At 38.4% G+C, this 25,820-nt stretch overlaps 1 protein-coding gene across 5 annotated transcripts; it reads right to left on the bottom strand.

Moving 5' to 3' along the window:
- Positions 1 to 3,289: 3,289 nt before the first annotated feature.
- LOC308662474 (FAST kinase domain-containing protein 2, mitochondrial-like) lies at positions 3,290 to 25,820 on the bottom strand. Of its 5 annotated transcripts, none has more exons than XM_081318325.1 (12): positions 25,611 to 25,820; positions 23,952 to 24,666; positions 21,043 to 21,146; positions 17,194 to 17,302; positions 15,223 to 15,346; positions 14,279 to 14,418; positions 11,349 to 11,521; positions 8,693 to 8,856; positions 6,334 to 6,549; positions 4,529 to 4,616; positions 3,823 to 3,937; positions 3,290 to 3,641 (listed from the first exon to the last, which is right to left on the bottom strand). In XM_081318325.1, exons 2-12 carry the CDS (start codon positions 24,618 to 24,620, stop codon positions 3,555 to 3,557), a joined length of 1,989 nt encoding a protein of 662 aa, XP_081174451.1. In that variant the 5' UTR covers positions 24,621 to 24,666; positions 25,611 to 25,820; the 3' UTR covers positions 3,290 to 3,554. The 5 variants fall into 5 exon arrangements, 4 of the variants coding, with proteins under 4 accessions (XP_081174451.1, XP_081174452.1, XP_081174450.1 ...); XM_081318326.1 differs by having other exon boundaries at positions 25,780 to 25,796; XM_081318324.1 differs by having other exon boundaries at positions 25,501 to 25,783.

Here is a 25,820-nt window from a genome sequence, read left to right as displayed (position 1 = left end):
TGTAGATGAAAAGAAACTGAGCCGCCCTCTCACAGCGACTCTTCACCCCGGGTCCTCCTGAGTCTATGGGGGACAGGAGAAACAGCATACAAGAGTCCAACTCCATATGGGTGATAGGCAAGCCCAGCCCAACTTGGAAGCCGTAACTCCAGGCCATGATTGAAAGCTGCCTCAGATCTCTTAAGGCAGTAGCTCTTGAATCAGCGGGGGGGGGGGGTAGATAGCAGCAGGTAGCAGATAGGAGCAAGCGAGGAGTCGATAAAAATATCCCAGCTCCTCCAGCAGCATTCACCCATGCCGAAGTTTCTCCAGTTAATCTAGCCATTCGGAGCCGTGTCTCTATCTGCCCCAAAACTGGTCTCTGTCGCCTGGTAGTCCGCAGCAAGAACCGTTGTGGAAGGGTTGCCATGCAGGATTCTGCGCTGCGCTGGGCAACCCGCATTACCCATGCTGCAACCCGCAGCATTACCCACGCCGCGGCCTTCGCCCGTGCCGCAGTTCCTCCAGTTGTTCCGGCCGTTCGGGGCCATGGCTCTATCCACCCCAAAAACCAGCTGACTTGGGCGTTTTCAAGCCACGGCTCCTCCGGCAGCATTCGCTCTTGCCGCAGTTCCTCCAGCTTCTCCTCAAGCTTCTCCAGCCAATTCCAAGCGTTCCAGGCTGGAGCATTCACTCCCGTCGCAGTTCCTACAGCCATTTCGAGCCGTTTCTGATCGATTCAAGCCGCGGCTCTCTCCGCCCCGAAAAACAGCTGATCGGGCGTTTCAAGCCGCGGCGTTTCAAACGGAGCCAGAGCCAGAGCCATGATCTCCAAGCAGGACCTCCAGTCACCTCGCACCGGTATGGAGGGCACCGACGCCCCGAAAAGCAAGGATGGCAAAGCAGTCTGTTCACCCAGCCCTAACATGGAGGCATTATGCACTCCCAAGGACGCCCCCCAAGACCACCAATCCACGCCAAACTCACGGAGCTCACGGAGCTCAACTCGACACGTCCGCCATCTTAGAAAGGATGTTAGCATCGTTCATGCAGTGCTGGAAGACGGCAAGGGCATTGGTCAAGCCAAATGGCATGACTATCTACTCAAAATGCCCATATTGAGTATGAAATGCTGTTTTCCACTTGCCTCCAGCCCAGTCCTGGACCAGATTGTATGCCCCCTATAGGTCCAGTTTGGTGAAAACTCAAGCCTCACAGAGCCATTCTAAGAGTTCTGAGAGGGGGGTAGCAGGTACCTGTTGTGCACCATGATGGAGTTAAGTTTGTGGTAATCACTATAGAGTCTCAATTCCCATGATTAACAAACAACATGGGGGTGGCCAGTGGGGAAGCAGAAGGCCGAATGAAACCCCTTGCCAAGTTTTTCACCAAAAAATCATGCAGCACGGCCAGTTCAGACTCGGACATGGCGTAAATACAGCCAACTGCAAGTGGGGCATCAGGGACCAGATCAATCAGGCAATCGTAAGGCTCATGTGGGGGCAGTTGGTCCGCCTCTTTCTTGCTGAAGATGTCAGCAAAGTCAGACAGTTCAGATGGCAGGGCTGCCCTGGTGAGACTTGGGCTGCCCATACTTAGTGGTGATGGCTGGTGCATTGCTGGCTTGGGAACACAATGAGGCTCTGGGACCAATAGATCAGGGGGTCATGCGCCCAAAGCCAGTCCATGCCTAGGACCACAAGAAAATGCAGGTCAGAGGCGATGTTAGATAGCCTCATGTGTGCTAATATGCATCTGCAGCGGTCGCATGGTGGCCATAATTGGACCGGACTGCAGCAACTGGCCATCAATGGTTTCCACAAGGAGTGGGGTAGACACCAGGCACTGTGGAAGTGAACATTTGGCCATGAATGTGGTGTCTATAAAGTAAAGAGGATAACAGCAAGAGGCTATGGGCCAGTCTTCGGGGTGGAAGAGTCACTGCTGCTAAGAGAGCCCCACCCTCAGCTGTGGATAAAAGGCAGGGGCAGAGACAAATAGGTGTGGCAGACAACTATTTGTCTCCCTGTCAATCAGCCACTTATATTTGGAATTCCTGACTCTTGTTTGGAAACTTGCCAGAGTTTTCCTCGGATCCTGTGGTGCTGGGAGTCAGTGCGCCTTCTGAGCTTGTTGGAAAATAGCCAGCTTGCCTGAAGGACTCTTGCTACAAGAGCGCGCTCCATTGTTTGGAGGCAACTAGTTGGCTGGGTGAAGATGCTGGCGCTCCTGAATAAAAAGAACGCTGGAGATTTATTGGTGCGTCTGTTGTGTTTGGGGAGTCAGGTCAGAACACCAGGCCTACCATGGATCGACACTTGCCTCGCCAGCCCACTTCCTTTGCGGCTGAAGGAGTAGCTTCTTTCTGCAGCTGCCTGCATTTTGCAGTCAGAGGCTTTTCCAGAAGGCCTATTCAATTGAGAACCGAGCAATTGATTCAGCTGCAGAATGAAGCTGCTCCTTCGGCCGCAAAAGAAGTGGGCTGGTTGGGCGGGGCTGTTGGTGTTGCTGCTGAAAGGTGACTGGAAAAGATCCCCCCTGAAAATAAGACCTGGTGCCTCTTTTGGAGGCAAAAAAAAATAAAATAATGGGTTTTCAGGGAAACATGGTATACAGTATGTCCCCCGTCTCACTAGTAATGTATGTCCGTTATTCATTTCAGTAAAATATTTAAGTACATGTAGGCACATAACTCACTTACAACCACCTCACTTTTAACAATGCAAAAACTCATCTGAACAATGTGGAAATAATACATTTAGCTTTTATGCCTATCTTGGTCTTACTAGATGCAAGTACAGCAATTTTATTATTTTATTTGTAATCATGATCAGCCTTCAGAAAAATTAAGTTTTGAATTTTTCTCAAGAAACACATTTTGGGGTAATTTTTGTTCTGTTAAGGCAGAAATGAGGAAAAATGTGTCCTCTAGCTCTTTTCTTAATGGGAGCAAAAGTTCTGTACAGCTAAATTGAAAGTAATACAGAAGTCTTCCTAAATGTAAGTTATGACCAAGCATATAGCACCACCTGTAGGACGAATGAAGGCATAAACTTTTATGAGTGGCATAAAAGATCAAATTCAGCTTTAATGGAGGCAACTTTCATTGGTTGGCTTGGCTAGGGGTGTTAGAAGCGGTAATCCAACAGGTCTAAACCATTTCTTCCAAAACATTTTAAAAACACAAATATCCCTGATTATTACACTTTACAGTGGATCTTCAAAATGGCATCTGATAAATACAAAGCTAGCGGAACAAAATACTTATTCGTATGCAAGTCAATAAATTATTATGCAATCAAGTTCTTACTGAGGATGAAAACAATCATTTATTGCTACCCAATATTTAGCATTCATTGGATATGGTAAATATATTTGTAGTTACATATGTATGTTCTTCATTTTCACATGAATTTGAGAGACAGGAATATTAAGGAATCTTATTCAGTTTTTTTCTTAAACTACAAAATATTGAAATTACTATTATTAAATATTCAAAATCCAAAATTCAATGAACTCAGTTGGATTTGCTCCCAGAGACTCATTTCAGCCATCTTGAGTACTTTATTCAGGTACTAAATGTTTTCTGCCAAAAATATTTGTCTTTTGAAGAACAAAACTGCCTCTTCTTTCTCCAGCTTTTGGAATTCCTTATAAGAAACCTTGACAACAAAAACAAAAAGAAGAGAAAAGAATTAACTGTAAATTAGCAAAAATCTTACATCAAAAATCATAATGAAAAGAGGGGGGGGAAATATTGGAGCTTGTGAGGACATTCTATCATTAAAGGAAGGACACGTTCCAATATTATTCTCCCTTAATAATTTCAACATGTTTTCTTACCAATATAATTTCGTATCCCAGTTGATTTAAATGTCTTATCTTCATTGCTAACCTGCCCTTTGGGTGTCGTGAGGGATTAGAGAAAGCAGATGAAGGTGGGCACAGTACTGCTATCCTGTAACCAAGAACAAGAGAAATGCCTACAACAACAGAATTAATTATAGCAATCTGCAGAATCTTGTAAATATCAACACAGCAAAATAAGGATGAAAACTCCAAAGGCTCTTCACTTGGATAACTGTAACCAAAGCCTGTCCTATATGCATATGTACTTTATCTGATTTATGCAAATATGTGTTTCAGTTAAACACATTTCCACCTCTTTCTATGGAGTACCATTCCCTTTTACATTGTGGTCATTCAAAAGCTGATATAGACTTTAGGTTAATGCCTATAGCCCTGCTATAAACCCATTGCCTTTATAATGACAGTTTAAAAAGATAAAGAGAAATCATTCCAATGAATTATTGTGTGTACACATAAAATGCACCTCTATTTTCCAGAGATCATACAGCAGTTAGAGAGGGTACTTGCTGAATCCCAGGAAATGGCATGGGTTCTTGAAGTGTGTCCACATGTACATTTTGTCCTTAGACCTGGATGTCTGCACAGCCAAATAAATGAAGTCTTTATTTCTCTGCAGATCATGAAATCTAAACAATTGTGCCTGGAAATTCAATCTACTGAATAACTAAGATAAAATTACCTTTTGAGCTTGGGATCACCTTTCAGCTGATTTGCTTCTGTGCTTGTCAATGCTATTTTTCGGTGTGTATCCATTAAAATTTCAAAATCTAAAAAAGAGTCAAACATTATATTTTTATAAATAAATTGCTATACACTCACAATTTCTCAAAATAATACAAGGAAAAATGTATTTCAATAACATATTAAATGCAAATAAGCTACATTTGTTTTACTAACATCGATGAAGAGAAATACTACTCTTGTTATGGAGAAAAAAATCACTACTGATTAGAAACAACTGAGGTTTGGACAAAATCTTTCCCAAGTAATATGGTTTCATACACAGCTGTGAATTCTTCTGCACACTGAAGCAGTGAGCCCATGTAAGCATGGAAACAAAATACATGCTATCAGTGAGAATTTTTATCAACATGAAAACTTTAAATCATTTTTTTAAAACCGTAAACAAATTGTCTCTTAAAGGAAATTTTAGATTTCTTTTAAAATCTACATATAAGCATGATTGCCCGATTAAGTGTTCAGTTTTTCTTCCATTATCTTTTATAACATTATGCTTATTTGATACTTTGTATTTGTGAGGGGAGGGCTAGGTCAAGGCAATTATACAACAACAGCTCAAAGCTAGCATCACAAAAATAATGACTGAAAGTGAATCACTTAATCCCAGTGTTCTCTTAGGAGCTTTCAGTTGCTTTTCCCAATGAAAAATGCATTTAAATGGAGATGGAATTATCATAGAAAAGGCTTTCTTCTGGGCTTCCCCCCCTTAAGGTGAGGAAGAGGAGATAGCAAGACAATCCCCTCATAGCTACAGGGCAGTAGGCATGTAATCTGTACTTTAGTCATATCTGTTTATATGTATATTATTATTGAGGGACGCGGTGGCTCAGTGGGTTAGGACGCTGAGCTTGTCGATCAGAAGGTCGGCAGTTTGGCGGTTTGAATCCCGAGTGCCGCGTAACAGAGTGAGCACCTGTTACTCGTCTCAGCTTCTGCCAACCTAGCAGTTCAAAAGCACGTAAAAATGCAAGTAGAAAAATAGGGACCACTACAGTGGGAAGGTAACAGCGTTCCGTGCGCCTTTGGCGTCTAGTCATGCCGGCCACATGACCACGGAGACGTCCTCGGACAAGCGCTGGCTCTTCGCCTTTGAAACGGAGATGAGCACCGGCCCCTAGAGTCGGAAACGACTAGCATGCATGTGCGGGGGAACCTTTACCTTATATTATTATTATGGATTTATATGGCTATGTATCTCTAGAGTGATTATATTTTCTCAGAAAAAATAAAGGACAAACCTCAAAAAGGGGCAAATCTGAAAGAGACGCATATGGTTATTTTTTAATGTTTGGTGTTTAATAACTTCGTTTTACAAAGGAAAAATCAAGAGCAAAACCAAGAAAAACTTTACAAAAGCACATATTCTAATAAAAATATCTAAAATTTATTTATTTTTAAATAAATAAATGTAAATTTATTTTTAAAAAGACAATTCAATTTTCATATTTTTCACAAAATGTGAAAGGCTGCACATTAAGTGGTACCATTTGTATAGTAAACGTTAAGTGACCAGAAAGGGCGAAAGTAGCATTTGAAAAATATATAAATTTAAATAAAGAACTGTCCTTAATAAAGGACATATGACCACAGTACTCATAGGTAGAGAGCAGTATGCAAGTAATCTGGGCTTTAGTCATATCAGGGTTTTATGTGTGTAAAAATCAGTAAATGAGGAAAGCATCTGTTCAGGCTTCAAAGCAAATGCTCAGTATTGGGCGATAATAACACTGTGACATTTCATACCTAAGCTGTAACCTTGAGCCAGTTGTACATGTGATTGAAAGGAATTTTCATTTCCCAAAAGCGTAAGCAGGGCTTCCTGTATTTCAGGATAACTAAAATCAAGTATTTCCTTTGGTAATGATGACACTTTCTCTGACAAAATTGTTGATGTTGTGGAAGAATTTCCATCAAGTTCTAGACAAACATTTATTGCAGACAACATACTTAGACTTTTTCCTATATAAAAGAAATTAAAAGTAAAACTATTAGCCAATAACGCTTTGCTGCTTGAATAAAGACATATATTTTGCCTAAGAATGAAAAAAAAGGTTTTCAAATATTGGAATGAAATACTGGAGATTTGTTCAATGCCATAAGCCTTTCGGAAAGCTCCAAACTGCATCCTTAATCAGTATTAGCTCATGGTCAAATTTAATTTGATGTCTGCAACCTTCTCCCCACATTGCACCCTAGAAATAAAATAAATATAGCTTGATAACTACCTTTACCAGGAGCCTTTTTTTCCCCTTTACCTGTTTTAACTTTGTTTTTATTGCTTTAATACAGCAAAAGAAAACAAAATATATAAGTGCTGTACAAAAATAGGGGGAAAGGACAAAAAAGAAAAAGAAAAATGCGGGCGAAGTAATAAAAGAAACATACTGTTTCCTCTATTTAAAGCTTCTCAAATTTTAAGTTACAGTTTGACAGAGTATCATATACTTTGTTCCTTCCACTGTGTTGATAAAGACCAAATCAACGCCTTACCATATAGCTCTTTATAATCTGGTGTGCCAGTGTCACTCTAAGAACATAACAATCTTTTTTTCACACCAACCAAAGCATAACATATCCAAAGTTCTTCATAAATAGATCCATTCAAAATTTGGGGGATGTAATTAACAGCACATTAACATATTTAAACAAATCTCCCTTGTCAACATTCTCTTGACTATGTGTAGGATTTCCAGCCAATGGCCATATTTGTTACTACATCTTCATATTTATGAAACAACTAGGATAGAAAAATATATAAATAGCCTTTTAGAAACAATCCCTAAGAAGTTCAATAGAAACACTTACACAAAATATTTTGGGAATTATTCTCATCTCAAAACCCGAGGAAAGTATTTCATATTTTTTTAAAAAACCTGAAGACATCACCTTGGAAGATTCCTCATTCCAAATTTGTAAAAAGTTGGTTTAACCTGGGGGTAGGGGGATTATCTAATTTAATTAAAATAATAAGAAATTCCAAGGCCACCAATGTATCAGAACCAAATGTGAATATAAAATATGTTTTAATTAGCAGTTTTAGTCAAGCTTTATTCTTTTTATAATCTCACAAAAATGCCAAAGACACAAAGAACAAAATATTGGTCTACAGACTTAACCTTGCTCTCAGTCCAAATTTTATCTGCCATTTTAAAATAAACTAGGAAAATATGAATGAGTCAGTTTTCAAGTGAACAAGAAACCAGCTTCAGTTTCTTCCCTAATAACTTTCAAATATGTCTACTGGTTTTCAACGTCTTGGATACAACTAAATCTTGACTATAATTACAAAGATGTACTTGCCGGGAATCCTCTCTAATTTTTTTTTTGCAGTAGTACATACTTAATTTTGTTTCCCAAACACAGAATGGAACAAAACAGAACAGAGGTTAAATGTGTTTGGCCAATGGCATAGTTGGAAGGCTGAAAATTAAACTCCCCATATTCACATGGGAGTTGCTGTTGTGAGAGAAAAAACACATATTGGAAACTGACTGCTTCATAAAATGCTAACATCTACTTAACCATTTGTTTAAAGTATATTCGTGAAATTAATATAGCTATCCCTCTTATATACCAGTATATTGTAATGATTACATACTAATCATGAAATTTTATGCATTTTTACATTTATTTTTTGGTGTAAACTCATGGGTGTTTGTAGCCTTCTATTATTATTTTTCCATGCTAAACAACTTAAAAGACAGCCACTTTGGTGTAATGGTTGTAGTAGTTAAAATATCAGGCTAGAAAATGGGAGACCATGAGTTCTAGTTCTCCCTTAGGGACAAAGCCAGTTGGGTGAACTTGGGCCAGTCACTCTCTCTCAGTCCTTGGAAAGCAGGTACCCTTGCCAAGAAAATTGAGGGACTAGTCCCACCATCAACCTCAGCCTATACCTATCTATAGAACAAGTTGTTGTTATAAAAGTATACAATAGATACACAACACCACATTATTCTGGATGGTACAAACTTTCATGCATACATACATGCCAAGACATCTACCTCAAGACTGTTTTAATTTGTCTACATAGAAAATTACATACATAGATATGATCATCACAGATTAAAGAAAATAAAAATAAAATAAAATAATCTCTAACCTGATTTTACTAGATCACTGAGTATTTCCTCTTGAAGCAGCTGATTAAGAGCAAGTTGGGGAAGATACCCACCAAGACAGAATGAATATACAACTCTTAGTAAATCTGTATTATCAATCTCATGTAGATGTTTATTCAATATACTATTCAGAGAGTCAAGAAACCTTTAAAAAATGGAGGTAAACAAATATATAAATTCCTAATAAGCTAAATAAATCTACAAATAGCTTATATATCAACTCATAGCTATATATTCATGAGATAAATAAGGAAAATATCTACATATCATTATTTTGCAATAGGAACTTCCTTCCACAATCAAAAACAAAACACACAGCTCTTCCATCATGTTCAGATTTGATTTGTTTAGTATTAGCATCACTTCTAGAACAAGTTATAATTCGTTTGTAATTACCTTTTAAATTAAAAATATTTGTACCATGGTAGCTTTTAAAATTATCATTATAACATCTCAATTTTTAATATTAATTTTCAAAGATAGAATGTAATTTGCTGCACCTGACTATGATGTTTTTATCCTGGTAATTAAGCAAACTACAACAGCATCAGCACTGCCCATGTTTTTTATAGGACATTTATCACGTTGATAGGTAAAGGTAAAGGTTCCCCCGCACATGCGTGCTAGTCGTTTCCGACTCTAGGGGCCGGTGTTCATCTCCGTTTCAAAGCCGAAGAGCCAGCACTTGTCATGTGGCCGGCATGACTAGACGCCAAAGGCGCACGGAAAGCTGTTACCTTCCCACCGTAGTGGTCCCTATTTTTCTACTATTTTTACGTGCTTTCAAACTGCTAGGTTGGCAGAAGCTGGGATGAGTAACAGGTGCTCACTCTGTTACGTGGCACTCGGGATTCGACCCACCAAACTGCCGACCATCTGATCGACAAGCTCAGCGTCCTAACCCACTGAGCCACCACATCCCAATGTATCACGTTGATACATTGATGCAAATCTGTAGTGAATGTAAACCAACCAACCCAGCATATTCGGGCAAGATGTATGAAGCCCGAGTGATGCTGATCCTTTTTAAAAAGACATTACATTTAATTTTCAAAGAAGGAATGATGATGCCTTAAGGCCCAATGCTTATTCTGCAGAAAGAATATTTACAGAGGGGAAGGGATTTACAAGCACAAGGCCGGTACTAAAAAAAGGCCAGGCTCGTGAAGGCTCTGTGAGAGAGAGGGCCAAAAGCCACTTAAGACTGATTTAGCATTACCCGTAACTACCAATAGCCATCACTGCATGCCTCCATTACAAAGGGATTGATAGGTAAGTGGAGGTTGCACAGGGCTGCAGATGGGCCAATGCAAACACCTCCCAAATCTCAATTGCACATTGTGCGAGATGTGCACCCTGCATGCTGATTGGTTCCTACTTCCTGATGGGAGGAGGAAGGAGGCACGGTCAAGAAGGAAACGTTAACATTCACTGACATATAAAAAAAATGCCTGTGTAACTATTCCCGAACAACAGATGCGTATGTTCCCTCATGGGCAGTGCTGGAGAAATTTGCTCCAGTCTTTAGTCTGACAATGTCCTGTAAGCAGCAGCAGTTTAACAACAGTACTTGGGTACTTAGAGCAGCCCAGGCAAGGAAAGAGCCTTTCCCCTCTTTTCTCCTGATGTTGATGAATGAGAGGCTACTCTGAAGGCTATACTGAAAGGGAAATCCAGATTCAAAAATTATGCAGACCAAGGCAGCTCCCCCCTTCACGTAAAAAAAAATTTGTTTCTGCTACTAGGACTAAGTCCAAAATTGGGGTTTAAGGCTTTTTATAATATTAGATTTTGCTTGATTTGTTATGACAGACTTTCTTTATTAGATAGAAACTCCTATTGTTTATTCTGATTGACCACTCTTATTATATCGACGGCCTTATTATATCGACGGATTATGGATTTGATTTGGCTGTAAAGTGCTCTATGCTCTAGCCCAGGGGTAGGCAACCTCAGCTCTTTTATGACTCATGGACTTCAACTCCCAGAATTCCTGAGTCAGCATAGCTATGCATGACTCAGGAATTCTGGGAGTTGAAGTCCATGAGTCATAAAAGAGCCGAGGCTGCCTACCCCTGCTCTAGCCCCTGCTTTGAAGGGGTGGTGGATGTTTTGGTATGTTAAATAACTTTGACTTTCCTTGGATTCTCTTTTAATGATATATTCTGTCAGGTTTCTTATTGTATTTTTTAAGTTGCCCAGAGTTGTAACACATTGAGGCACCCTGTAAATCTCAGGGAGTGAATGAATAAAGGCCAACTTTATATGCATTACAAATCTAATGTTATTATGAATTTATTCAATTTTATACGACTTGTAAATCTGTTTTCTATTTTCCTCTTCTCTTCTGTCCTTTCATTTCCCCTTTCAAATATCTGTTAAAATCAAACAAGAATAAAATAAAAATGTTTATGTTCTGTTTTTTGTTTTACTCAGGGGTGTGTGTGTTAATGTGTCATCACAGACATCCTTTACTGGATTGTAGTAATACAAAATTTGAATACCCATGTTATAATACTCACAACCATTAAAGAATTCTATATATTAATTTAGTGGCAAATTTGAGATTATTCACAAATGACCAGAAATGTTTCAGAAATTATTTCTGAAATGAGTATTTAGTAAAAAATAACTTACTGTTGGTTTTGGCCATTGGAGAAGTGATTGAGATTGGAATAGACTCGTAAAATAATTATAACATCTTTCAGGTTCAAGGACTCTGGATGAAGCATCACTTCCTCAAGAAATTTATCCATCAGTTGGACTGGATGAACACTAAGATTTTCAAAGGCTGAAAGTAACAGAATTACCTGAAATCAAAAGAAGTTAAAATAATGCACATATATCAAGACAATTTTATTAAGGGGATTTTTTTAAAAAAAAAATAGTTGAAAAGGTTGTGCCTGAGAATATACAACTGAAAAGAGAAGCCAATTTCTTTTTGCTTTCCTGCATCTCTATTCCACAATCCTTTGCTTCTCAGGCAAAATTTCTCCCCTTGGTCCTTTGTGAAATAATATTTATTTTATTTATTTATTTAATAATATTTAATAATATTTATATACCGCCCTGAAACTAATTATATACCGCCCTGAAACTAATCTGCTATAATAATAGCCTGGTTGCATTCTCCAAAGCCCAAATGTTAACTACTCAAAGCCTTTCCAAATTGTAATTTTTCATAATACAGAAGAAAGTTATGATATGCATGAGTAACCATTATTACTTATAAATTGTTAGTTTACTTTAAATTGAATTCAAATTAAAGCAAAATGGCTGGGAAAAATACCCCCAGAGAATGTGAAAGAATAGCGTCTACCATTTGCTGTTCAGAACATACAGTATCAAACCAATGTCCCTCCCCCTCCCCTCCCCCCACTTTTCTTTTTCAAATGACTTCCAGCCTCACAGGAAGCTCAATTGTAACATGGGAGAATAGTAGTAGTCAGATTAAACAGTCTAGATTTCTCTTTTACTAAGCACTTAATAATTATTATTTTAACAAATCATGTATTTGGTGACTGATGTATCTATTTCTATTTGATTATATTTTTATGATATTATCACTAGTGGAGGGGTGAAATTTTGTATGGACATTATTATATTGTCACTATATTTTATAATCATGAGCTGCATTGGAGACCTTTTTAAATTGGATGGCAAATTACCACTGTATCTCTAAACACATGGAAGAATTAAATCTGTCCCAAATCACTAGACCACAAAAACATCATCATATAGTCATCCAGTTAAAAAATCCTATTATACTTAAATTTTTATTTACCTCTTTCCTATCTATTTTCACTTTCCTGATAACTTTTTAGATGAAACAAAAAACTTTTATTCACTTTATTCATAGTCCAGCATACATTTGTGAAATTATAGAATACCGTAGTTTCTGGCGTATAAGACAACTTTTTAACCCGTTAAAATCTTCTCAAAAGTCAGGGGTCGTCTTATACGGCGGGTGCTGAAACTTTAGGGACAGGGCTGGCTGGAAAACCTGGAGCGGATCTTCCATTTAGTCTGCGCAGGGAAAGCGGGACCAATTGGAGTAGAAGCTGCAGTCTTGTGATTTTTTACAGGCTGGGGTCTGGGCGTCTTTCCTTCTAAAGTTGAAGAGCAGCTGTAGGCAGGTGGGGAATGCAAGAGCAACTTGAAAGGCAGGTGTAGCCAGAGCAGCTGCTTAGCTCTAAGGACACATTTGACTCAGGAACTGGGCGGGCTGGCTGGCTGGAAAACCTGGAGCGGATCTCCCATTTGGTCTTTTTTTTTTAATCCCATTTATATCCCGCCCTTCTCCGAAGACTCAGGGCGGCTTACAATTTAAAGCACAAATCAATGTGCTTAGCAATAGCCTTCATTCTATGTATATGCCTGCTTATTAGAGCTTTCACACACACACCCCACAAGCAGCCTTATTACAAAGTCAGCTTATTGCTCCCAACAATCTGAGTCCTCATTTTACCTACCTCGGAAGGATGGAAGGCTGAGTCAACCTTGAGCCTGGTGGGATGAGAACCTGCACTAATTGCAGGCAGCTGGTGTTACTTAAGGCTCTGCGCAGGGAAAGCTTTAGCGTGAATTAGGAAAAGTAAAAATGTGAATTAGGAAAATAGGAAACAGTTGCTGGAATTGGGTATGTGTAGTTTAACGAAGAGAAGGGTGAGGGGTGACATGATAGCAGTGATCCAATATCTCAGGGGCTGCCACAAAGAAGAGGGAGCCAAGCTATTCTCCAAAGCACCTGAAAGCAGGACAAGAAGCAATGGATGGAAACTAGTCAAGGAGAGAAGCAACCTAGAACTAAGGAGAAACTTCCTGACAGTTAGAACAATTAACCAGTGGAACAACCTGCCTCCAGAAGTGATGAATGCTCCAACACTGGAAGTTTTTAAGAAGAGACTGGACAGCCATTTGTCTAAAATTGTATAGGGTTTCCTGCCTTAGCAGGGGGTTGGACTAGATGACCTCCAAGGTCCCTTCCAACTTATTACTATTATTATTATTATTATTATTATTATTATTATTATTATTATTATTATTATTATTATTATTATTATTATCATCATCATCATCATCATCATCATCATCATTATTATTATTAAGTTTAATCCACTTGCAGTTTTATGTTTACATGTTTGATGACAAACAGCCTTATGTTTATAAGTGACAGTTTTCCTACTAAGTACCTGCATGTCATAAGCATTTGAATTAAAATTACCATAGTAAAATCAAATCTGATGTTTTTTAATTTTAATTTGGTGTGCGTTGGAAGAGGGGTAGTCTTATACAGCGAGTATAGCCCAAACCCTATAATTTAACAGGAAATGTAGGGGGTCGTCTTATACGCCCAGTCGTCTTATACACTGGAAAATACGGTAAACAGATTAAGCTAATTGTCCAACTGCAACACCTCTCCCTATTCCTATTTGCAATTATGGGAACTATCCTAAATAATATCATGAATCTAAAATAAAATTAAAAACAATATTAAGATTCCATGCTACCATTCATTTACTACTGAGAATGCCAGTAATATGACTAGTGACATTCTACATATTTACCTCATTTCTGTTCCATGTATAGAAGACTGATGTGGCATAATCAGCTAATGCAGAATAAAGTATCCTGTTTTGGTATCTTAATTGTTTGCCAGTTTTCAAAACATTCATTAGGTTCCAAAATTGAGTTCCTTCAATGTTTTCTAATGCATACAAAAAAAACTAACATTGGAAATTCACTTGGTTGATAACACTGGTAAACACATTTGTGCTTTTAGTTTGTAAAAAGAATTGACATGATAAATCCCGAAGCAGAGAATACAGCATAACTGACAAAGCTAAACAACTGTTCAAGGGACAAGATTTGGTCAAGTGGAGGTTCTTTCTTTTGAAGAATTTATTAACATGCCATCCAACATTTTGACTCTTCTTATCTATGTCCACTACATATTGTTAAATAAAATCAAAAGGCCCCTTCCTAGTGGTGATTTAAAATAGTCTAAGAATTATCTTTTTGAGCCAATTCTCTTAAATATTTATTACTTTCACTATAAATGCAGAAGTCTAGTTTTATAAACTATAGGCCATATGGAAATTTCCAAATATACGTGGTTTTCAACCATAACTGAGCCCAAAATTACAGTTGTAATTGTGCTGGTCATTAAGTGAACACCTTGGTTGTTAAGTAAACCCATTGTCTGCAATGGACCTTTTTTGCCAGAAACCAGAAGTAAATCCCTGTTTCTGGCAAAAAATGTTAACAATTGCAGGCACTGACCGCAGGACGCTGCAAACATCTGCAGAAAAACAATCAAGTTCAGAGAACACCAAGAACTCAACAGTTCAACCATAATTCACATATACCCTCTATTTTTTATTTTGTTATTTGTAAGCAAATACTTATCTGTAAACTCTTATGGCAAATTAAAATAAACTGGGTTCAAAAGCATTATAATTAAATAAACTGATTTGAACATTAGCAATCTCAGACATTTGTCATGACATACCTATTATTGTCTTACTGCAAGCATTCAGGATTGGAACAGAGAGATAGTCCATTTCACCCAATACCCTGAACATTTGAAAAGCGTTTGGAACAGTCAAGTGACCCATCAGATTCAACATCTTGTTCTAAATTGAAATAAATTTCAAATTAGCCAGAAGTATCATTGGCTTACAAGAGAAGGATTATAAGATTATTATTTCTTGTCACAGAGAGTTAACAAATATATTTCTCCTACTTTTACTTTGAAGATTTCAAGTTTGGAAAAAGTAGTCAACAACTTCATATATTTTTTGGTTTAAAATTATCCATTTACTTATTTTTGATTTCTTACTTTCTATACAGTTATGGTGATTTCATAATTATGTTGTTTTAGCCTGTTTGTCTTTAAACTTACTTATGCTGTTATTTTGATGTTTATTTGTATTATGTTTTTATATCTGTTTATCCACTTGGTGTTGCTGTGATGAAATGGCAGGAACAAAACAGAATAGAATTCTTTCTTGGCCAAGTGTGGTTGGACACACAAGGAATTTGTTTCCGGTGCATAAGCTCTCAGTGTACATACAAGTAATAACAAGTAAGAGCCTTGGTGGAGCAGTGGGCTAATGCCTCCTTAAGTAACACCAGCTGCCTGCAATTAGTGCTGATTTGCATCCCACCAGGCTCAAGGTTGACTCAGCATTCCATCCTTCCGAGGTAGGTAAAATGAGGACCCAGATTGTTGGGGGCAATTAAGCTGACTTTGTAATAATGCCGCTTGGGGTGTGTGTGAAAGCCCTAATAAGCAGGCATATACATAGAATGAAGGCTACTGCTAAGCTTGTAAGCCGCCCTGAGTCTTCGGAGAAGGGCGGGATATAAATGGAATTAAAAAAAAATAGTGATAATCATGATAATATACAACATGAAAATACATTCATCACAAATCGTGAAATACAACACTTCATCAAAAATCATAAGGTAAGTGATAGTCATGGAGTACTAGCTAAGCAAACAATATAAATCATACTAGGGTACAAAAAAACACCACAATATAAATTGTAATACAAGCAGCAAAATTATAGTCATAAGAAGATAAGGACAGGTAATAGGAAAGATGAGGAGTAGCATAGTAATACAGCTTTACTAAGTATTTTGACACTGTTGTGGGAATTAGTTAAGCAGAGTGACGGCATGGGGGGGGAAACTGTCCTTGTGTCTAATCGTTCTGGTGTACAATGCCCTATAGCATTGTCTTGAGGGAAGAAGTTGAAATACTTTATGTCCAGGATGTGATGGGTATGTATGTATGTATGTATGTAATTTATTTATTTGTTTATATTTATTTATTATTGTAGATAAATCAAATAAATGAAAATACATGTCTTCTATCAAAGTTCTTGTAAAAACAACACAGAAATAAAGAAATCACTTCTGTTGTACCATAACTGTAAGGATTTAATACTTAATATTTATTTATATAGATTCCAACCTAGTCCAAACCCAGCCTGGGCAGCTTACATAAAAAAGCAAGAAATAAAATACAAAAACAGATCATGATGACCATAAATATTAAGTAAAACAAGAAAACTGTAGGGTTCAACAACTACCGTGTTCTAAGGCCAGAGAGAATAGCTAAGTGTTGAAAGACTTCTGGAAAATTATCTGTGTGGGAACCATTACAGATTTTGAGGGTGGGGGGTGGGAATGCTGTTCTAGAGAACAGGTGCTATGACAGATTTCTTGATACAGCAATACCTGGAGACCTGGAACACCTCTTGCATACCTGATTTTTCTGCAAAGGCAGAAATAATCAAAGATAGGTAGTTAATCAGGCTCCTGACTATATTCCATGATCCTTGACATTCGTAGCTCTTAAAATAAATGAATTTTTCCTCTGTGATGACAAAAGCAATGATACCTGCATGTATATTTATACAAACGTAATGCAATAATTGAAAACATAGATGAAAGAACAGTATCCATTTTTTACCTCCAAATTTCTCTTAAGTGTCAGTGGTACATCCTTCCCAATACTGCGCATTATGGTTTGCAATACAAACACATCCGATATTTTGTGGACTTTCTCTTGTAAAAGTAACCTATTAAGGAAAAAACACTCAGAAAAAGAATATGTAATGGACATAAATGAATGGAGCAGGTATCATTGTATGTGTGCACGTACACACGCCCACACTCACACAAAGACTGATATTATACATCTTCTAATTGAAGCGAAATACATTTTAAGCATCAGGAAAATTAAAAGTACAGCTAATTTTGGAGACTTATTATACACAATTGTGGATTGGAAATTTCCACAGCATCTCCTAAACCTGTCTGTTTGTCACACTTAAATAAGTTGCCAGTGTCATATATTTCATTCAATTACTTTTGTGTCATATGCCTGGTTTAGACAAGTATGATTTCATTTTTAAATCCATGAAAGTTCTATAGAGTTAATATGCTTGCTAGAGTTTTGGGGAAAGTATTTATGTTCTGGATTTTTAAAATATTGTCACTAAGCATTTTGAAATAAATACCAACTGTGGTATTAGTTTTCAGTCTGATAGTACTTTGTCCCACATGAATCTCTGATATTTAATTGCGAAGATAAACACAAGTTTAAGAAATCTAAACAGAAGTACTTTTTCACAAAATTGTATACAGTATACTGTCTGTATATTTTAAATTTCTAATCTTTTTTTTAATTGAGCTTCTGGAATTATTTGGGCCAAGGAAAATCCAAGAACTGTTTCAAATCTAACTTAAATCACTGGAATAATTTTGCCACCTTCTCCTGTTTCCTTAATTCTTCCCATCAGAAGCTATCCTAAAGTATTTTGAAATCTGAAACTTTTCCATTAAAGTTGAGCAAAAAAGGAGGCCATGAGAGAAAAAAATAACTATTTATATTCTAATCTTCCTTTCAGAGGAGCCCTTGGCACTTTAGTTAGCTGCATCACCTATAGCTGCTTGGTAAATCAATACACTTTCCACAACTGATACTGGCATTCCAGATACTATCAATAGCCCTCTCATTTTAACCTTCTAGTCTAAAACTACCCAAACTACTAACCACTATAGAAAAAAGCCCTCTATAAGCCTTTAGAAATTCCTTAGATTCTATTAACTGCCAAGGACAGATCATGTAAACTGATTCTTCATCCTAACAAGAGCATTGAGACACTATCAACTATGAATTTACTACTAATCTATCTTATACTTAAAACCAGATCATTAATATGTCCTGAAATATGTGCTGGGTCTTTAATAATTATTCTGTGACATCCTTACATCTCTCACATATTTCATTCCTGGACAAGGTGATTTTCTGAGAAGATTCTTCCTCCCTTGTTAAGGTCCAGCAGGAACGAAATACATTATCAGATTCCCCATTACACAAATCTTCACTGTAGCAGTCACCCATATCTGGAATAGTGTACTTTCAGATGTAAGGTCGAGTATCTTTGTTCCGATTCCAAATTTTTTTAAAAAAAATATAATTTGAGGACTACCTGTAGTTACGTGGGTTATAAGCATGGCACAGGTAATAGTTGCTAAGTCCAGCTGGCTCAGGAAGAGTTACATTTGAGGTACTGGCTGTAATTGTTGCAAATACACTTCTCACTACAACTGGCACTTCTAAACTCTTGTGACAACTGGAGATCGAGGAGCACTCTCAAACAGCACCTTGCTGGGGAGAGCAATCAGATCCAGCACAAGCCTTAACTCAGTTCCAGTGTCCATCATTTTCCTTGTTCTAATGCAGACATGTCAAACACAAGGCCCGGGGGCCGGATCCGGCCCACGAAGTGGTTTCATGTGGCCCCCAAAGCCATCCTGGAAACAGTGAGGGAACGGCCCCCACTGCCTTGGCCCTGGCCCAGAGACCCTCCTTCTGCCAGAGACCCTCAGATCTGTCCCACTTCTGCCCAGGCCCCCATAGGCACCCTTGATGCCAACGATGTAGAGCTGGCCACGCCCACCCAGTAGGCCATACACTCTAGCCACACCCACCCAGTAGGCCACGCCCACACAGGCCATACCCACCCGGCCCCTTGAGGGCAACCGCAATGCTGATGCGGCCCTCAATGAAATTGAGTTTGACACCCCTGTTCTAATGTATTCAGCCAGTGATGCACTCCATTAAAAATGTTGTCTTCTGGGACCAAGAAAGTTGCCTTCCCTTGTCACAGGATTTTCAGCTCTTGAGTGGAGAGGCAGGGTGGTAAGGAAAGAAATGCAAGGTGCTTTAAGGGAGGTTGGGGAGGCCCAGTGCAGGCTGTGTGCTAAGGTCTCTCCACCTAGGAGCAGAAAACCCTGCTTGGATTTTGCCAGAGAGACTTTCAGCTCCTATATAGAGCCTCCCAGAGGCCCCCCCCACACACACTTACCTGGGATTCTGTCCACTCAATGAGCCCTGTGATCACGTAAGAACCACAACCGGGAGTGCCAGGATTACAGTTGTTGAGCAAAATGATCACATGGACATCTTGTTTAACGACCGCTTCGCTCAACAATTGAGATTCCAGTCTCAATTGTGGTCATAAATTAAGAACTACTTATACTGCAATCTGGTGTACATGAGGATACATGTACCCTCAAAAAATGCCAGAATTTGCAACTGATGCAAAATGCCAGGATGCTACCTGTTGCATGGATCACATAATCCATACTGAAAGAATTGCACTGGCTAATGCTTGGTTTTCTGACCTAATTCAACTTGTTTGGCATTGACCTTCAAGCCCTTAATGCTTTAGTTAGTGCCAGACTATAGTGAGAACTACATGTCCGACTATGAACGTGCCTTCTTTGATCAGTAGAAAAAAATCTCTTCAGATCACATTTTAATAGAATTTTGTTATCTAGTAGGTCAGGAAGACCTTCTTTTGCATGGGCCCCAGGCTGTGGAATGGGCACCCTAAGGAGATGTATTTGACCTCCACTCGGCCAATACTTAGGAAGATTAAAAATACAGCTTTTCCACCAAACCTTTAATTATTCATTATGATGATTTCAATTCTGATTTTAATGGTATGCAATAGATGATAGACAGATACAGATATGCTCTCTAATACTATAAGATGCCTTTATTATTGAAAAAAATTAAAAATGGGATAAACAAATATCCAGAAACAAATAACAGTGGACAGCCTGGATATGGACACTAAAGTTTCTCTACACCAGAGGTTAATATAATATAAACTGAAAAGTATTCTGTTAAACCCTTCATTTATATCTTAGTTGGAATCATAGTATGTTGAATTTGGTCTAAGAAAGTAAAAATTGATCTTATGTATATTTGTCAGGAATTGCCCATTAGCTTAATGTGGCTTGCTGCTAAATAAATGCATACATTTCCTATCTATTCCATTTTATATTCTGAAGCAATTTTACACAAAGTTTCAATTCATATTTAACCTGTTTAATTTAATTTTCAAATATCCTATTGGCTATTTAATCAATTTAAATTCACAGTTCTAAACTCTTGTTCCTTTTAGTTATGGACACATTTGGATGCATCACTAAATTCAACCTCATGTACTACCTCTGCCGCCAATTCCCTTTCCTCTTGCACCATCACAAGGAGAAAAACGTTCCTGGTTCCAGTAAAAATCTGATGAGTGCTTCATCTGAATATTAAACTATGATTAGTCTTAATTAAAGTTTACCAAAAACCTATAATGTGAACTGGAATTAAGACTAAGCTCAGGATATTTGGGTTCAGATATAAACTGGAATAAGCTACAAGTATTTAACTACGAAGAAACTTCTCCCACACATGTGCACAAAAACTGATGAGTACCAATGTACAAATTTAATTAAAGTCTTTTCTTACTGTAGTCCAAGTTGAAGAGCTTCCACATTCTTGCATTTTTCCATGCCTTTCAAGGTGTTTGCAATAATTGAGACACTTCGATCATTAAATTCATTGATACGTTCCTATTGAAAAGATTCATTTTAGAAGATTTTCATGGAAAGATAAAATCATAGGCCAAACAGAGGAAAAATTAACAAATTAAATGCCTACTATTTATTTATTTGTTTAATTAATTAATTAAATTCATTTGCCGCCTATCTTGCCATGGGGCTATTCTAGGCAGCTTAAAATAATAAAGAGAAAGAAAATTGAAAAAAAAATGACAGAGCATGAGAATATATCAATATGATAACAAAAAGATGGATGGGCGGAGAGCAGAGAGCAAGAGGGGAGGTGGCTTCTGCCATCAACCCAGCAGCTACCTCCAGCGTGGAACTCCTCCATTCGGTGCCCAGGCCAACTGGCAGCGCCAAGTCTTCAGGCTCACTGAAGAGTTACAGGAGGGTAGGAGCAGATCTCAAGAGGGTAAAAAGTTCCAAAGGGCAAGCACTGCAGCAGAGAAGGCTCTGCTTCTGGATCCTGGCAGTCGGAGTTCTTTGACCAATGGGTCCTTTCCGCTAGCACAAGTAAGATGGGCTTGTTCTAGCGGGATGAGGTTATGGGGAAAGAGCCACAATGTACAGTACCACCTTTATAAGTGCTTTATTAATTGTACAGTGAGCATTCTCATTCTCTGTTAGTTTCTCTAATGTTAAAAAAGAACAAGTATTCCACAGCACAGCCCTGCTCAATATAGGGTTCCGTGCAGTATGGTGGCAGCGCAAAGGTGGTTTCATTTCTTTTCTAGCTATAAACCAGAAAGCTGGGAGTGGAATCAGCATTTGGCTGCTCTGCCAAAATGCTATACGGATAATGTCCACGGAGCTCATAAAAGTGGCAATTCCAACCGTGCTGCTCATTGCTGCCAACCATTCCCACCCAGCTACGCTACTGAAGACAGGGATGAGAGGAATACTTCTGGAACTCTGTTCCCTTTTTCTCTGACTCTTTCAACCTAAATGAAACCATTGCTCACTACAAATAACATGGATGACTTAAAGCAGGGGTGTCATGACGTATCACAACTTTTTTTCCCTGACCGAAGCTGGGGTGGGCACAGCTTCTGCCTGATGCATCGGGCCTGTGGGCCGGCAGTTTGGCACTCCTGACTTAAAGCAATAAAGTATTGAGAACTTAAGAGGGAGGTTTGGATTCATAGTCACACTGTAGATCAATTTAAATGACTTTGAATAGTTCATTTGAATCTTATTAATGTCAATGAGACTATTTTAAAAAATGAGATTGCCCAATAGCTTTTTCTTTTCCCTTTGTCTCAAAAATTAGAATATTTAAATGTTCTAATTTTTCAGATACAGAAGAAATATACAGCCAGTCCAGGAAATTTAACCCCAGCGCTTAATATATTGTAATAGGGTAAGCCAACAAGTCCCCATTCCCTCAGTGATAGGGAATGGGGATTTGGGCTGCATTGTAGGCAGGCTGAAACAAGTACTAAGTAAGGCCAGAGATAAAACAAGTAAGAAATAGGACAGAAAGTTCTTTCCAGTCTAACAAATCTCTTGCATACCGCTCCTTTTGAAACTGGGCTAAAGGAAGCATGTTATCCTCAATTATCTTCGGTTAATAAATTTGCTCACTCATGTACTATAGGGTAGTTCAAACATGCTAAATTATCACCCATGCTTACATCTGCTAGCTAACCAAATCAGCTGCTCTTCCACTGTAAAAATGTCTCTTAGGCACCTGCAGTGAAGGACTGCTTGAGTCCAAGTAAAAGGGTTCTACCATTTTTGTTGTCTATCAGCTGCCATAAAGACGTCAAAACAAAAGGAAACTCCCTTCAACCTTTCGTATCTTCTTATTCACCCACCTACAGAGTACCAAGGAGCGCCCTAAAATTCAACATTTATCTGGGACTTTATTCTTTAAAAATACCCTTTCTAGTCTAGATTCCTGGTCTGATAGTTTCTGAAAAATTCCTGGGTACAAACTAGCTCCAATTCTGATTGACTAAGTGAGGTATCTGGTCAGTGATACATATCAATTTGGAAATAAGTCCTAAATTCAGTTCCATTTTCAGATGGAGTACAGACGAACAGAACAGAAGCTGGAAGGGACCTTGGAGGTCTTCTAGTCCAGCCCCCTGCTCAAGGAGGAGAACCTATACCATCTCAAACAAGTGACTGTCTCTAGCCTCTTTTCAAAAAACTCCAGTGATGGGAGCGCACACGATTTCTGAAGGCAAGCTGTTCCACTGGTTAATTGTCCTCACTGTCAGGAAGTATCTCTTAAATTCCAGGTTGCTTCTCTCTTTGATCAATTTCCAACCATTGTTTCCCGTCCTTCCCTCTGGTGCTCTGGTGAACGTGACCCCCTCTTCCTTGTGGCAGCCCCTCAGATACTGGAATACTACTATCATGTCTCCCCTATTTCTTTTCTTTAGACTAGCCAAACTCAAGTCCTGCAGCCATTCTTTGTAAGTTTTAGTCAAATGGAACGGAATGAAACGGAACAGAACAGGAACAGAACAGAATAGAATACAGAATAGAAGCTGGAAGGGACCTTGGAGGTCTAATCCAGCCCCCTGCTCAAGCAGGAGAACCTATGCCATCTCAGACAAGTGACTATCTAGCCTCTTCTTAAAAATCTCCAGTGATGGAGTGCCCATGATCGTAGATTAATAGTAGCTTTTTCAATGCGTAGATGATAAAACTGAAATGTCTTAGGTTATTATTTTAAGAGAAAAGAATATATAAAGTTGAGACATACTAAATAATAAATTTAACTGTTTAAGCCAGAACTGTTTTAAAGCATCCTTAAATTTTGTCTAGATTGTGTTTTTTGTTGTTGTTGTTTGTTTTGCTTACCTGGCAAGTCCTCAGTAATGTCTGAACTAACAAGGTATTTTGTGGAACTCCTAATTTTACCACAGAAAGTAGAGTGTGTGCCAAATCATTGCTATACATGTACTTAGCTTCATCCATCACCGACTGGCAGAGCTTTCGAAACTGAGGGTGTTCAAGCATTGTCTTTGTCTCACCGTAGTTCTGACTCTTGACTGTATTTCTTTTAAGCGTCCACATAGCTGAAAAACAGTTACTGACATACTTTGAATAGACTAGACTTCTTGCAGTAAGGTCTAGTACATCACAAGGAGATACACATTTTTGAAGGTCATTGAAAAATTCCTTGGAAATGTCAAATTCATCCTTTTCTTCAATGGTATTTCTAACATCCTCTGAGAAGTTCACTTGAATGGCTTTAAACTTCTCTTTATGGCCAAGATCATTAGTTATTTTCTGTTCATTTGCATCACTGCTCCCAGCATAAAGAAAAGTATTTTGAGAACTAATTGAAGAATTAAGCCAGCAAGAAGGAACATACAATGGACATTGAATACTTTGTGAAGAACTTTTATAACCATTAATCCCAAATGCAGTTGTTTTGATTTCATTTCTAGGAAAAGATCTCCCTGTATTGTGACATGCCTGTAGCCTTCTTATTGACCTTATAAAATACTCCACTTTCCTGTTCATGTTGCTGTCTCTTTACAATATCTTACTTGGAAATACGTATTTGAACCTAAAAAAGAAAATCAGAAGAGAGCTGTGAACATAACTTATTTTGGGGTTTTTTGCTGCAGTTAGTACAGTCACCTGTTTTCCAAATGAAGTGATAGCCTAACTAAATCTAAAAAAAAATGAGAGGGCTGAGTATTGCAAGACTGAACCAATTTGGGCTAAAATTTCCCAAATGAGACAAAACTGTGAACACTTAAATTTAGTGCAGTATTTAGGCTGGATTTGCACTTTAAGTAAATGTGACTGCAATTTCTGAAAGCTATCCAAAATACTAAATTTAGTTTGGCCTCTAAGCGTTTAGTTTTGTCTCAGTTGCAAAACTTCTTCAATAAACTGCCATAGACAAAGAAAATGAAGAGATTTTCTTGCTCGATTAAATGTTTTTTTTAAAAAAATCTCTAAGTTGATTACTAGTTTAGGTGTGTGTTTGTTTGTTTTTTAAAGTTTTAATTCACTCCTCCAATTTTGTACATTTGCCCACGCAAGAATTACAATAGCAAGTAAACGTGTTCGGTTCTCAGAAAACTGGAAGCTTCCCAAGGTATTAAACGATTACCGAGGAAGAAAGGCAAAACAAAATTGTCTACTGTTCAATACTAAGCTTCAGAGTTCACAGCCAGAAGATAAGGCTATGAAAATCTAGGAATATAAACTAGGGCAGGGGTAGGCAACCTTGGCTATTTTATGACTGATGGACTTCAACTCCCAGAATTCCTGAGTCAGCATAGCTGTCTCAGGAATTCTGGGAGTTGAAGTCCATGAGTTATAAAAGAGCCGAGGTTGCCCACCCCTGAACTAGGGGATAAGGGACCAACAGAAGCAACTCTCTCCTTACTGAATTCTCGGCCGTCTGTGGTCGACCGCTATTAGAGAAGAAATATACTGAAACTATTGTCAAATCCACGCAACTTCTCCAGTGCTGAGAATTGCACCGAGGACAGTGACCTGCACGCGAGAAAAGGCTAAGGCGCCTTTGCCACGCCGCCGCCCTCCTGGTTCCCAAACCCCTTGTTCCTCCGCGCTCTTGGTTTCCTGCTTGTTCCTTGCTTGATTGAGGGAGCCGCGTCTTCTTCAACCTGCCAGACTTTCCCAGCGATCCATCCCACTTACTCGCCTCTCTGCGCCATACGCTCAAAGCAAGAAGCCGGGTGACGC

The sequence above is a fragment of the Vipera berus genome, assembly GCF_964194415.1.
Source record: "Vipera berus genome assembly, chromosome: 1".
In the NCBI taxonomy this organism is placed as follows: Eukaryota; Metazoa; Chordata; class Lepidosauria; order Squamata; family Viperidae; genus Vipera; species Vipera berus.
The sequence above is the reverse complement of the archived record's forward strand: the minus strand, read 5'-3'. Positions and strand labels throughout refer to the sequence as shown.

Coding starts and splice junctions, on each gene's coding strand:
- LOC308662474 (XM_081318325.1), bottom strand. CDS start 24,620: ATGAACAGGAAAGTGGAGTATTTTATAAGGTCAATAAGAAGGCTACAG. Junction 15,347..17,193: donor CACTTAAGAGAAATTTGGAG/GTAAAAAATGGA, acceptor ATTTCAATTTAG/AACAAGATGTTGAATCTGAT. Junction 4,617..6,333: donor GGCTCAAGGTTACAGCTTAG/GTATGAAATGTC, acceptor ACTCTTTTTTAG/ATTTTGAAATTTTAATGGAT.